This window comes from Raphanus sativus, chromosome 7 (genome assembly GCF_000801105.2).
Source record: "Raphanus sativus cultivar WK10039 chromosome 7, ASM80110v3, whole genome shotgun sequence".
NCBI classification, from domain to species: domain Eukaryota; kingdom Viridiplantae; phylum Streptophyta; class Magnoliopsida; order Brassicales; family Brassicaceae; genus Raphanus; species Raphanus sativus.
Window position 1 is genome coordinate 12155047 of NC_079517.1, and position 13978 is coordinate 12169024.

The 13978-nt window shown below is 27.7% G+C and overlaps 1 protein-coding gene across 1 annotated transcript; it reads left to right on the plus strand.

Annotated features, from left to right (window-relative positions):
- Positions 1-5219: 5219 nt before the first annotated feature.
- LOC130498017 (uncharacterized) lies at positions 5220-6996 on the plus strand. Its single transcript, XM_056991348.1, has 2 exons — positions 5220-6917; positions 6964-6996. Exons 1-2 carry the CDS (start codon positions 5220-5222, stop codon positions 6994-6996), a joined length of 1731 nt encoding a protein of 576 aa, XP_056847328.1.
- The last annotated feature ends 6982 nt before the right edge of the window (positions 6997-13978 follow it).

Sequence of the window (13978 nt, forward strand, 5' to 3'; positions counted from 1 at the left end):
TGTATATAGATGAAACTTTATACTCATGGAAAAACAGATTTCAAACTTTGTTCTCGTGGATAAATAGCACGGGGTCATACTTTGGGAGACATTTGGTACTATATGATAGTACTCGTGGGGATATGCACCATACCATTAGTTTTATATATATCTGAATTTAAGAATAAAAATAAGAATTATATAATATACATGGTCACATACGTAATAGATTAGTCTATGGACCCACGATTTTATATTATTGCATCAAGAAAATGTTGGCTAGTAAATCATATATGAGATATCAATAACTAAATGGAAAAGTTTATAATGAAGAAGTGAGATTTATATAAGGTAATATAGTAGTTACCATAAATATAGGAGTGCCACACTTATAATATCTAAAAAAAATCAGAGAGAATTATGATAATATATTGTTAGGCGAAATTTAAGTAGGACCATGAAATTATTGGCTCCTAGAAAATGGTCCAAACAACCTTTTTAACTAGATTTATTAAAATTCATTTTCTTTTAATAGTATTGATGCCTATAATGTTGTCAACCATTGATGTTATTATTAATATACAACTATATTATATGCATAATATAGTAATATAGTCAATATATGAATATGAATGTTCTCATTTTAGTATTAATATTAGACTTCTATCCAAAATACAATGGAATGTTTTGATATAGTAATATTTGTACAACATAATCACATTAGAGAAAACATCTTTAAAGTTATGGGAAATTATATAGATATTTTGAACATGTAGAAAATTTATATAGATATTGTACTTTCAAGAGATTTGATTCCACACTTAATATTATTTGACGGACAATATGAAAAAATTGTAAAGTCAATGATTATCAATTATTCTAATAATATTCTATAGTATACCACGTAAAATTATTTTAAAATTAATATTTATCAATTATTCTGAAAATTTCATATTCTATATTACTTTATTGTTCATATATACACATATGTCCCTGATATAAATATAACATAAATACAGATTGTATATTAAGTGTATTCAGATAAATTTAAAATGAGTTACAAAAATAAAATGGTTACAAAGCCTAATAATCAATATTATAAATTTACATATATATTTGTTTGCAAAGAAAAACGAAAAACGAAAAACAGAAATCAAATTCAAAGTTTTATAATTTAAAGTGTTTCATACGTAAAAATATTACACTGCCAAAAATTAAATAATGAGAAAAGATTATACAAATTTATAATATTATAGAAAATTGATTCAATATAGTAAATAAAAATCATACAAAAGTAATATACATCATGAATTATATTACATCTATATTTCTTTTCATACAAATTTAAAATAGTAATAATAATTCATAAATCACAATATAATACCATAGACTATAAAATAAAATATTTACAAATGAAACAAATTTTGGACTTTCAAAATGTGGATCAAAGTCTAGTTATTATTTAAAACCAAAGTTTTTTACTCTTTTACAATTTCTTTTTAGAAAACTACAGAACATCAAATAATCGGCGCGAGAGGCTGAACGTTGAATTCTTCAAGCATATGACAGATATATTATACTTTTAAAATACATAACCTTATATAGTCAGATTAAGATAATTGTTAATGCACAAAAATGTTTCTTTTATAAACATATGTGCTATAAACATCTATATTAACATCTAATCATAAAACAATCATAAAACAAAATTTAAACTTCATATACATATTTTAAATCAAAATAATAATTTAAAATTGATTTATATCAAAAAATAAATTCAGAAATTTACATATATTCAAAAATTTATTTTTACTAAAATACTTTCAATGACCATTATTAAAAAATGTTTCAATATATAAGAAAAATACAATACAAAGTCCAATTTCATATACCAACTTAAATTATGGGTTTTCTATTTCACATTAAATTTAAAATATATATATATATGTGATTATTTATATGATGGTGCATATATAATTATATTAATTATATGATTATTTATATGATGACATGTATAAAATATGATTAATTATATGATCACATATATATGATATATAATAGTGACTAGGGGTTGCATTTAAATTATTTTAAAAATTTAAATTATTTTAAAAATTTTAAATTTATTTTATACTTTAAATTTCTCAATATCTATAAATAAAATAATATATTACATATAAATTTGAACAAAATATGTTAGAATACCGAAACTTAACATATAAATTGGTTTAGTTTAAATATTTGGATAGAAAATCAATAATTATTTTAAATATTTTTGGTATTTTGATATATTTTAACTATTTTAGATATTTGTATCCGAAATAGATTTATATATATATATATATATATATATATATATATGTATAATTATATAAATATATTCGGATACATTCGGGGATCCGAAATATTTCGTCTGGATCAAATTCGGTTTCAGTTATCTAAATACCAAAATTTTAAATAATTTGGATATTTAATCAATTTCAATTCTGGTTTGGTACTACTTTTTAGATCAGAATCGATTTGATTTTTTGGATTTTTTCTTCACAGCCGTAGTATTGACATGAAAAATAAATAGCAATGCATTTTGTAGAGAAAATACATCCGCACAAACGCATAGTTCAAAATCTAGTTGATAAAATTACACTTGCATCTTTTATTATTCAAAACCGAAGTCACAATAATTCCCGGGTTTTAAAGTTCAAAAAAAAAAAAATAATTCTCGGTTTAGTTATAACGACGTCCAGGCTGCTCTTTGTAATTTTTTTTTGTGCACCTCTGCTCTTTGTAATTAAAAATAGTATTGATGGTTTTTGAGTGTTCGGTAGAACCATATGTTTTTGTTTGACCTTGTGAGTGTTTGATTTAGCAATTTGATTTCTAAATCTTATTAGCGTGCCAACTTAGACTTTTTATTTTATTTTTTTAGCGTGCCAACTTAGACTTGTATTAACTGTCATAATATTCTTTTGGTAATTAGAAGGTGTTATGTCTTAATCATTCATCTGTAGCATGGATTCCCATATGAGAAATACTTGGTTAACCCCTAGAGTGAACCTTTAGGTTCACCCCTAGAGTGAACCTTTAAGTTCACCCAACCAATAAAATTTTGTTATTTCATATTTAGTATCTTTTAAAAAAAGAAACAAAATATTGTCAAATTTTATTATGTTTTTAAAATAAAAAATAAATAGAAAATAATATTAGTCGCAAAAAAAGTTTTATATTTAATATCGTCAATATAACACTAAACCCTAAACCTTAAATCATAAACCCTAAATCCTTGGTAAACTCTAAATCCTTGGATAAATTTTAAATCTTTGGATTTCTTAAAAAATATTTTTAACACAGTCAGCAAAACACTAAACCCTAAATCTTAAATACTAAACCCTAAATCCTTGGATAAATTCTAAACCGGTGGATAAATCTTAAACTCTAGGATCGAGAATTTATTCAATGTTTGGAATTTACCCAAGGGTTTAGGGTTTACCCAAGAGTTTAAAGTTTAGAATTAAGAGTTTAGGGTTTAGTGTTTGGCTTACAGTATTAATTTTTTTTAATGTGTTTTTGTTTGAAATTAATATTATTTTTTATTTATTTTATTTTTAGTTTAAAAAGATAATATAACTTAACAATATTTTATTTTCTTTTTTAAAGATACTGAATATGAAATAACGAAATTATTGGTTGGGTGAACCTAAAGGTTCAATATATGGGTGAACCCAATAATTTCTCTTCCCATATCCTTGATTAACAAACTGAGATCATTTAGTTCAATATTTATTAACAACTCATTGGCGAAAAATATTATGACTCGCGACTTTTATTATGTGGAAATTGGCGACAGTGACGGAGTCGTCCAACTCTGGTTTTGGATATTTGGTGATTGTTAAAGATCAGTTTTTTGGGTATCATGTATCAGTTTACGAAGTATTACATGTAATATGTAACGTGTTACGTGAAGCTAATCGATATTGAAGTTCGTGTATAAACTGTTTGAACATGAAAAAAGAAGAATGTATATATTTGAAGATAAATAGACGTTTACTATTATTTGAAATAAAATTTATTTAAAGAAAATAAAATTTGCTTAAAAAGAAAGAGAAGATTAATATGAAGATTTATAGATCGTTACTTGTGCAAGGAAGCCACAAAATTTACGAAGTATAACTATATAATGGAGAGTTTTGAATTGAATTAACACAAAAAATATTAGGAAAATTGCCAAAAAAGAAAAAAAAACAAGGGTGTTGTCTCTTTGATATAAATCATTTTTTGTCCAATTTTTTTTCTTTTTACCTTTTGTATTTCTGAAAACTAATAAAATAAATAGTTTTGTGAATCAAAAAAAATATTAAAAATATAAACAATTAATAAAACACCTATATACACATGCTGGTATTTTTTTTTTTCAAAAAGTTCATAAATAAAAATTTGAAAATACGTTCTACTAAAGGTAGAAAGTGCCTTCTACGGAATATGGTATAGTAGAAAGCGATTTCTAAAATAAATACGTTCATCTACTATTTTTAGAACGTACATTCTACTATTTACTAATTTTCTAAAAATGTGGAATGCGTATTCTACTAATCCTAAAGCTTCTACTTTTCGTCCGGAAGCATCTTTTACTTTATTAAGTATTCTAAATTTTGCGGAACATGTTTTCTAAAGTTTACTCTTCCTTCTACTAAAAGTAGAAAGCGTGTTCTGGAATTTTGTCAATATTCTAAACTTTTAGAAGGCACCTTCTACGGATAAGATTACCTGATTTTTGCGAAAATTAATAAAAATTTCAGTTAAGGAAATATTCTAAAAATCTCCTAAAAATATTCTAACTTCCTAAAACGTGTTATTTTCGATTTTGCTTGTCAAAAAAAAAAAAAGATTCTCACATTTCTTCTCTATCAATCTATGGTTTCTCCATAGCTTTTCTTTTGATTTTTTTCACAAACTCTTCTTCTCTATGGTGCATATCTATACCACATGTGGTTTTTGGAATTTAGCAACTACTGGATGGGTTTTTGTTGCTGATGACAAAGGGGCTAGACTACAGTTATTGGAATCAAATTCTACTTTAGAGGATTTAAAAAGAATGGTTGTGGAGAATTTTGATATGGAAGAAGATAGCTTAGCCGATTTGGAGTTCAGTTATCTACCTACCGAGTTGATCAATACACCAACTTTCCCACCTGTGATAATTGCAAACGATCGACAGCTTAAGAATTTTGTTGGCTATGTTAAAAAGAATGTTTCTACTCAGTTGTGTAACATCTAAAGCCAAGGCTCAGAATCCGAATGAAGCAGACTTTGATCTTAACAACTCGCCAGCTGATTCAAGTGCTGATGAAGAGGACAGCAACTCGTTGAACAGAAGGGACGAGTCAGCTCATGTGTTTGCTGAGACGCAGACGAAGAAAAAGAAAGAGAAGCCGGAAGCAGTCGAAGTTGATGAGGATGGCTATGATGTTGATACTGTGATCTCTGAAAAAGAGAACATAGATAATATGTCAAAGTATTCTCTGCTCCATGTTGTTAAGAAGGGACAATATTTTGAGAACAAGACTTTGCTGAAGGCGACTTTCGAGATATGTGGAATGAAGCATAACTTTGACTACCAGGTTATCAAAACGGATAGGAAAGTTTGGTATGTTAGATGTGCGGATGATGCATGCAATTGGAGTGTTCGAGCAGAGTGTTTGAAGGATTCTACATTTTTTATGATCAAGAAGTATGTTGGTCAACATACATGCGCACCTTCAAGCAAAAGCAAAGCTGGTAAGACTGCCTCGGCAAAAACTATAGGCAGTCTGATTATGCATAAGTATGAAGGGGTCAAGGAAGGGCCAAAATGTAATGATATCATACATATTATGCGTGGTGATCATAGATGTGAGATCTCCAAATCATTGGCATGGGATGCTCGTGAATATGCGATCAATGCAGTTAGAAATATTCCAGAGAGAAGCTATGGGAAAATACCAAAATACTTGCACATGCTGCGAGAGGCTAATCCGGGTACACACTTTGCTTATGAGATGGACGGGAAAGGGAGGTTTCGGTACATGTTTATTGCGTTTGGGCAATCTATACGAGGATCTAATAGCGTCATGAGGCAGGTTATTGTGATCGATGGGACTTTTTTGAAGAATAAATACAAAGGAGTTTTACTCGTTGCAACTGCTCTAGATGGAAATTCTAATTCGTATCCTATTGCATTTGGAGTAGTCGACTCAGAGAATGATCGTTCTTGGCAATGGTTTTTGACACAGCTCAAGGTTTTCATTGCTGATAATCTTCATTTGGCTTTTATTTCTGACAGACATGGGTCCATCGTTAAGGCACTTGAGAAGGTGTATCCCTCTGCTAGACATGGTATCTGTATTCATCATTTGTTGAATAATGTGGTCACACATTATCATGGGAAAGGACTTGTTGGGTTGGTTTCAAAGGCATCAAAGAGTTATAGAGTTGCTGATTTTGAGAAGACATTTGCTAATGTGTGTAATATCAGTCCGGCTATTGGAAAATACCTACGAGATGCTGATGTGCAGAAATGGGCTAGATGTCAATTCCCTGGATACCGATACGACCTAAGGACAACTAACCCTGCTGAATCTATCAACTCTGCTTTGCGTTCGCCGAGAGAGTTTCCAATCATTCCTTTGTTGGACAGTATCAGGAAAATGTTGACACGTTGGTTTTATAAGCGTAAGAAACTGATTTCAAGGCATAATCATCCTCTGACCAAAGATGTGGAGAAAAAGATAGCTAGGAGAACCAGAAAATGCGCCACATTTGAAGTTTACCCTGTCAGTGATGGTCGATTGCTTGTTAGTGGTGATCTGTTCGACTGCTTGGTTGATTTGGATAGACGGACTTGCTCATGTGGAAAGTACAATCTTTTGAAGATCCCTTGTAGGCACGCAATTAAAGCTGGTTTTCATGTTGGAAGAGAGCCACACACATTGACTGATTTTATGTACACAACAGATGCTTGGAGAAAAGCTTATGAAGAAAGCATAAATCCTATTGATGTTCCTGAGGATTCTTGGTCTGTACCAGAAGAAGTTAAGAAAGTCATTGTGCTACCACGAGAGACAAGAAAAGCTGCTGGAAGAAATAGAAAACGCAGATATGAAACTGTTGAAGACAAACTTCGATCATCGCAAACATCGCAAAACAAGCAGGCTCGCACTTGTAGTAGATGTCATAATAGTGGACATAACAGAGCAACTTGTAAAGTACCAATATAGCCAGACCCAAATGGTAAGGATCACCTTATATATCCTCTATTCATTTTCGATTTATATGTGTCTCATATAAGATTTTTTCTGTTACAGGTTGCTTATCATGGTCAGCTTATTTCGAAGTGGATTCTTATCATGGTTTCAGTTGTATTTTGATTCTAAAACTTTCGGACTCTGTTTTCATTTTGATATGCTGTTGTGCGTTGCTATTCTTTTCTTATGGTGTTTTCAGTTTCTGACTCTCGTTTTTTAAGCTAAGTACTTCTCCAATTATATGTGTCTCATCTTTGATTCGTTGAACAAAATTAAAACAAAACACAGAGAAACAACAGTGTGTGTCCGAACCATAGAATACCCATCTTGAGTTAGTAAACCAAATAATTAAAAAACACAGAGAGACAACAAAACAAGCAGAAAGATTTTCATTCTTGGCTTCTTAATCTTCCAAAAATCCATAGAATGGTTCCTAAACAACCCAGCTCAAGAGAATTTTTTTGCTTCATAACTTCTTCTTCCACTGTCTTCTTCAAACTCTGTTTCAGATCTTTAATCTGTTCTGCAATTTTCCCTTGCATAGCCTCCATCTTGCAACTAAGAAAATGAGTTAACAAATACAACAACAACACTATTATTTCTAACAATCGAATATGCAAAAAGGAACCCGAGGAAGACAGACACATAGCAACAACAACCCTTATCATTTGACCAACAAGCTAAGACAAAGGTTCTTCTTTACGAGAACAGAGACAACAACTTCACACATACAAAAATAAGGTTACCAAAACCATATCAATTCACAAAACTTAAACAAATTCAAATGTCTTCCAATTCACAATGGAAATCTTTTATATAATCTGTTAACAACCATAAAAAGAGACAGTTCAGACATAACACAAGAGATATCAACACTCAAGCAACAAAGACTAAGACAAGCCAAGAACCCGATTCACAAACAAAATCAATATACCAAACTTAAACAAGTTAAGAACCCGATTCCTTCAATCTTTTCACATTATGGTTAACAAAACCATCTCAATTCACACAGACAAATGCCACAACGCAACGGATCGAGGAGAAGAAGGAGAAATTATTGATACCTTATATGCTAGCGATGTTGGAGAAAGAGAGAGGCGGAGAGGGTGAAGACAAACTCGATTTCACCAATAGAAGCTCCAAATTGCCTTTGAGTTCTTCGAGAGAGAGAGGCTGAGAAAAGTATTACAACATTCAAACAAGAAAGAGACGGGTCAGACGTAACAAATCAATGCCAACAACTCTCAAAATCGAAAACAAAAAAAAAAACAAAATCAGAGATAGTTTCTAGGTTTACCTTGCTTGTAGGGATGTCTGAAGGAGAGAGGCTGAGAGGCGGAGAAAGAGAGAGCCGGAAAGGCGGAGATAGAGAGAGGCGGAGAGAGGCGGAGAGAGGCGGAGAGAGGCGGAGACAGAGAGAGGAGGAGAGAAGCAGAGACAGAGAGAGGGGGAGAGAGGCGGGGAGGTGGAGATATAGAGAGAGGAAGAGGCGGAGAGACGGAGAGGCACAGAGTAGGGGACGGACGAAGGGGTTACACCGGAGATAGAGAGAGGCAGAGAGGCGGAGCTGTCACCGGCGATGGCGACGGAATCATCTTAGGGTTTGGTTCTCGATTGGGTCGACAGAGATGGAGGTCTAAGAAGAGAGAGAGAGAGAGAGACAAATAATCCCGTGTAAATATATTAAGAATGTTGCTCATTTATTCATTTTTTTTCATTTCTTTTGCTTTTTAGAAATCTTTTTATATAGTTTTTTCATTATAAATGTATATAAACCTTTTAATTTCGTTTTAATTTGATTTTAAATTATTTAAGGAAAGGTTAATTTTGGGATTATGAAAAAATTTAATCCATTAGGACAACTATTAGATGGATTTATACCAAGGGGACAACAACCTTTTTTTGGTTCTCTTTTGGCAATTTTCCCAAAAATATTCTTAGCAAAAAATATTTGGAAAATTGCCAAAACGGAACAAAAAAACAACATAGTTGCCTTTAGTATAAAATCAATTTTGTCCATTTTATCTCTTTTTATTCTTTTTGTTTCTGATAATTAATGAAATAAATAGTTTTGTGGATCAAAAAAATTATAAAAATATAAACAATTAATAAAACACTCATCTACACAAGCAGATATTTTTTTGGTTGAAAAACTTAATAAATAAAAAATTTAAATTACGTTCTACTTTCGTTTTCTACGGAAAATAGGTTACTAGAAAACGACGTAGAAAATAAATTTTAGATTAAACATGTTTATCTACTTTTTTTTAGAAAAACAATCTAATTTTTATTAAAATTCTAAATAAGGAGGATGTAAATTCTACTATTCGTAAACATAGTCATGTATCTGTGGAATGCATGTTCTACTTTATGAAGTATTCTTAAGTTTCGGGAATGCGAAATCTAGAATATACTCATAAGTTTACCTAAGGTAGAAATCACATTCAAGATTTTTGTCATCCCCTAGACTATATTTGAGAAGTGATTTTGCCACATGTCTTCTTTACAATCAATTTCACAAAAATAATATGACATGGCTACTAAAATTGATGACATGTCTTATAGATTAATAAGACATGGACAATTATACTTAATGTTAATTTATATTTTTGGTAAACTTTTTAAAATATGGTAATAACTCATATATTACATTTATTTTCTATTTATATTTTTGGACTTTTTTGGTAATAACTCATAAATCATCATTAAAATAAATATATTCAATTATGGCATTTCAAATTTCGAAATATCATTTAAATTAAAAATATTTCAAAAATATATACATATTTTTAGAAAATTATAAAAATTAAATCATAAAATCAAATTAAATCGTAAAATCATTAGTTTCTTATATATATCTACATATTTTATAAATATATTTTAATTTTATTTTTTGACAATTATGAAATTTTACATCTTCTAGACTATATTTGAGAAGTGATTTTGTCACATATCTTCTCTACAATCAATTTCACAAAAATAATATGACATGACAACTAAAATTGATGACATATCTTATAGATTAATATGACATGGACAATTATATTTAATGTTAATTTATATTTATAGAATTTTTTATAATATGGTAATAACTCATATATTATATTTATTGTCGATTTATATTTTTGGAATTTTTAAAAATATGTTAATAACTCATAAATCATCATTAAAGTAAATATATTCAATTATGGCATTTCAAATTTCGAAATATCATTTAAATTAAAACAATTCAAAAATATATACATATTTTTAGAAAATTATAAAATTAAATCATTAAATCAAATTAAATCATAAAATCATTAGTTTCTTATATATATCTACAGATTTTATAAATATTGTTTAATTTTAATTTTTGACAATTATGCAATTTTATATATTTATTTAATATATTTAATTAAAATAAATAGATAGAAAAATCTACCTTAGATTATAATTTTAAATATATACATGCACATTCTAAATATAATTCAAAATAAACAAAATTGTTTTTATCTTAATTTTATTGTTCAGTTAAATCAAATTTATATTAAAATATTGCTAAGAAAATGAAAATTTATAATATTAATAAAAACATTAAATATAATTTATATTTATCTGTTAAAAATATTTTAAAAACTTTTTACAAGCACCTAGTTGTTCTAAAAAATAGAAGGTACCTTCTACATATAAGAAAATCTGTTATTGCAAAAATTATTGAAATTCCAGTTAAGTAAATATTCTAAAAATATCCTAAAAAAATTTCTAACTTCGTAAAACGTGTTTTGATCGATTTCTTTTGTCAAATTATCAAAAAAAAAAATTTGAATTTTCTTTCTTCATCAATCTATGATTTATCCATAGTTTGTCTTGTGATTTTCACAAACTCTTGTTCTAATTTTTTAATAAAAATAAAACTTTGTAAAATGTTTTTATAAAGTTTATTTAACGTTTTTTACTAAAACCTTTCTGTAAAGTTTTATTTTTATTTTTATAAAGTTTACAAAGTTTATTTTTATTATAGTTTTATTAAAAACATTTTAATACGTTTTATTTTTATTAATTTTTCATAAAACTAAAAAGTTTACAAACGTTTTTAACTTTTATAAAAATAAAACTTTATAAAGTGTTTTTCTATGAAGTTTGTTTAAATTTTTTATTGAAAACTTTTTGTAAAGTTTTATTTTATTTTTATAAAGTTTACAAAGTTTATTTTATTAAAATTTTATTAAAAACGTTTTGTAAAAATTTTTTTAATTAAAAAAAAATTGTAACTTATTTTTTTTTATAAATTTTACAAAGTTTATTTTTATTAAATTTTTATTAAAACTTTAAATAAATTATTTTTATTTTCTCTTTTTAAAACATTTTTATTTAATTTAAAAAAATTTTATTAGTTTAATGTGTTTTAATTATTTCATCTATATTAATAGACACATACATTGTTACCTTTATACATTATTTCTAATCATCTATGTGTCTATTAATATAGATGAAATAAGCTTGTAACAATAAACACTGGTAAAAATACTTGTAAGTTCTTTAAAAATAAGTCTAGCAACACATAATATTTTTGGAGAAATACTTGGGTTCACCCCTAGAATGAACATGTAGGTTCACCCAACCAATATGATTTCGTTATTTCATATTCAGTATCTTTTAGAAAAGTAAACAAAATATTGTTAAATTTTATTATGTTTTTAAAATAAAAAATAAATAGAAAATAATTGTAGTCACAAAAAAAGATTTTATATTTAAAATACTGCCAACAAAACACTAAACTCTAAACCCTAAATCATAAACCCCAAATCCTTTGATAAATTCTAAATCTTTGGATTTAAAAAAAAAATTAACACAGTTAGCAAAAAACCTAAACCCTAAATACTAAACCCTAAACTCTTAGGTAAACCATGAACCCTTGGGTAAACCCTAAACCTGTGGATAAATTCTAACCCTAGAATTTAGAATTTATTCAAGTGTTTGAGATTTACCAAGGGTATAGGGTTTATCCAAGAGTTCAGAGTTTAGGATTTAGTGTTTGGCTAGCGATATTAAAAATATTTTTTAATGTATTTTTGTTTGCAATATATATTATTTTATTTTTTTAGTTTAAAAACATAATAAAACTTGACAATATTTTATTTCATTTTTTAAAAGATACTGAATATGAAATAACGAAATCATATTGGTTGGGTGAACCTACAGGTTCACTTTAGGGGTGAACCTAAGAATTTCTCATATTTTTGTAGAAATATTTGGGAAATATTTGTTGAGAAATTCTTGGGTTCACCCCTAGAGTGAACATTTAGGTTCACCCAACCAATAGAATTTCGTTATTTCATATTCAGTATCTTTTAAAAAAGGAAACAAAATATTGTCAAATTATATTAATATTTTTAAACTAAAAAATAAAAATTAATATTAATTGCAAACAAAAATACGTTTTAGAAAAATATATTTTTAATACCGTCAGCCAAACACTAAACCCTAAACCCTAAACCCTAAATCCTAACCTTTGGGTAAACCATAAATCTTTGGATAAATTCTAAACCTTTGGGTAAACCCTAAACCCTTGGTAAATACAAAATGGTTGGATAAATTCTAAATCCTACGGTTTAGGATTTATCCAAGGGTTTATGATTTACCCAAGGGTTTAGGGTTTAGTATTTAGGGTTTAGGGTTTAGCGTTTTGCTGATTGTGTTAAAAATAATTTTTTAAAAAATCCAAAGATTTAAGATTTATCCAAGGGTTTCCCATGAATTTAATGTTTATGATTTAGGATTTAGAGTTTAGGGTTTAGTATTTTACTGACGATATTTTAAATATAAAATCTTTTTTTTGCGACTACTATTATTTTATATTTATTTTTTATTTTAAAAACATAATAAAATTTGACAATATTTTGTTTCTTTTTTTAAAAGATATTGAATATGAAATAACGAAATTTTATTGGTTGGGTGAACCTAAATGTTCAATCTAGGGGTAAACCCAAGTATTTCTCATATTTGATGGCGTGCTTTATATTACAGTTTTTGATATAACTCACATTTACAAGCTAGGGCTTTAGAACAACACTTGATTTTAACACGATTCTTTTTGGCAAGAACAACTCTAAAACACTGATCTAATCAATCAATTAAATTTCGATCTTTAACCACAAGAGGTCACGGGACGTGTGAGAATATTCCGTAGGTAACCCCTTTATAAATTATTCAATATGTTGACAACATCAATAAACACAACTTTGTCTTTGACGTTGTTTCATTGAACACGATGAAATATAAAAGAATTATTCTTGGGTTCATCAATGAAATATAAAAGAGTTATTCTTGGGTTCATCATTAAGGTGAACTTTTAGGTTTACCAATCAATAGGATTAAAGTATTTTATGTTTAATATCTTTTAAAAAAGGAAACAGAATATTGTTAAATTATATTATGTTTTCAAATAAATAGCTAAAAATAAATAAAATATTAGTAATTGCAAAAAAATTTAATAAAACTCTAAACCCTAAATCTTAAACCCTAAATCCTAAATCTTTGGGTAAATCCGGAACCCTTGAATAAACTTTAAACCGTTGGATGAATAATAGTTTTAAAAAAAATTAAAAAGTTGAACAAAAACTCTAAACCCTAAATCCTAAACACTAAACCCTAAACCTTTGAGTATATCCGAAATCTTTGGGTAAACTCTTAATTATTGGATGAATCATAGTTTTTTAAAAAAGTTAATTTTTTTTTTACAACTA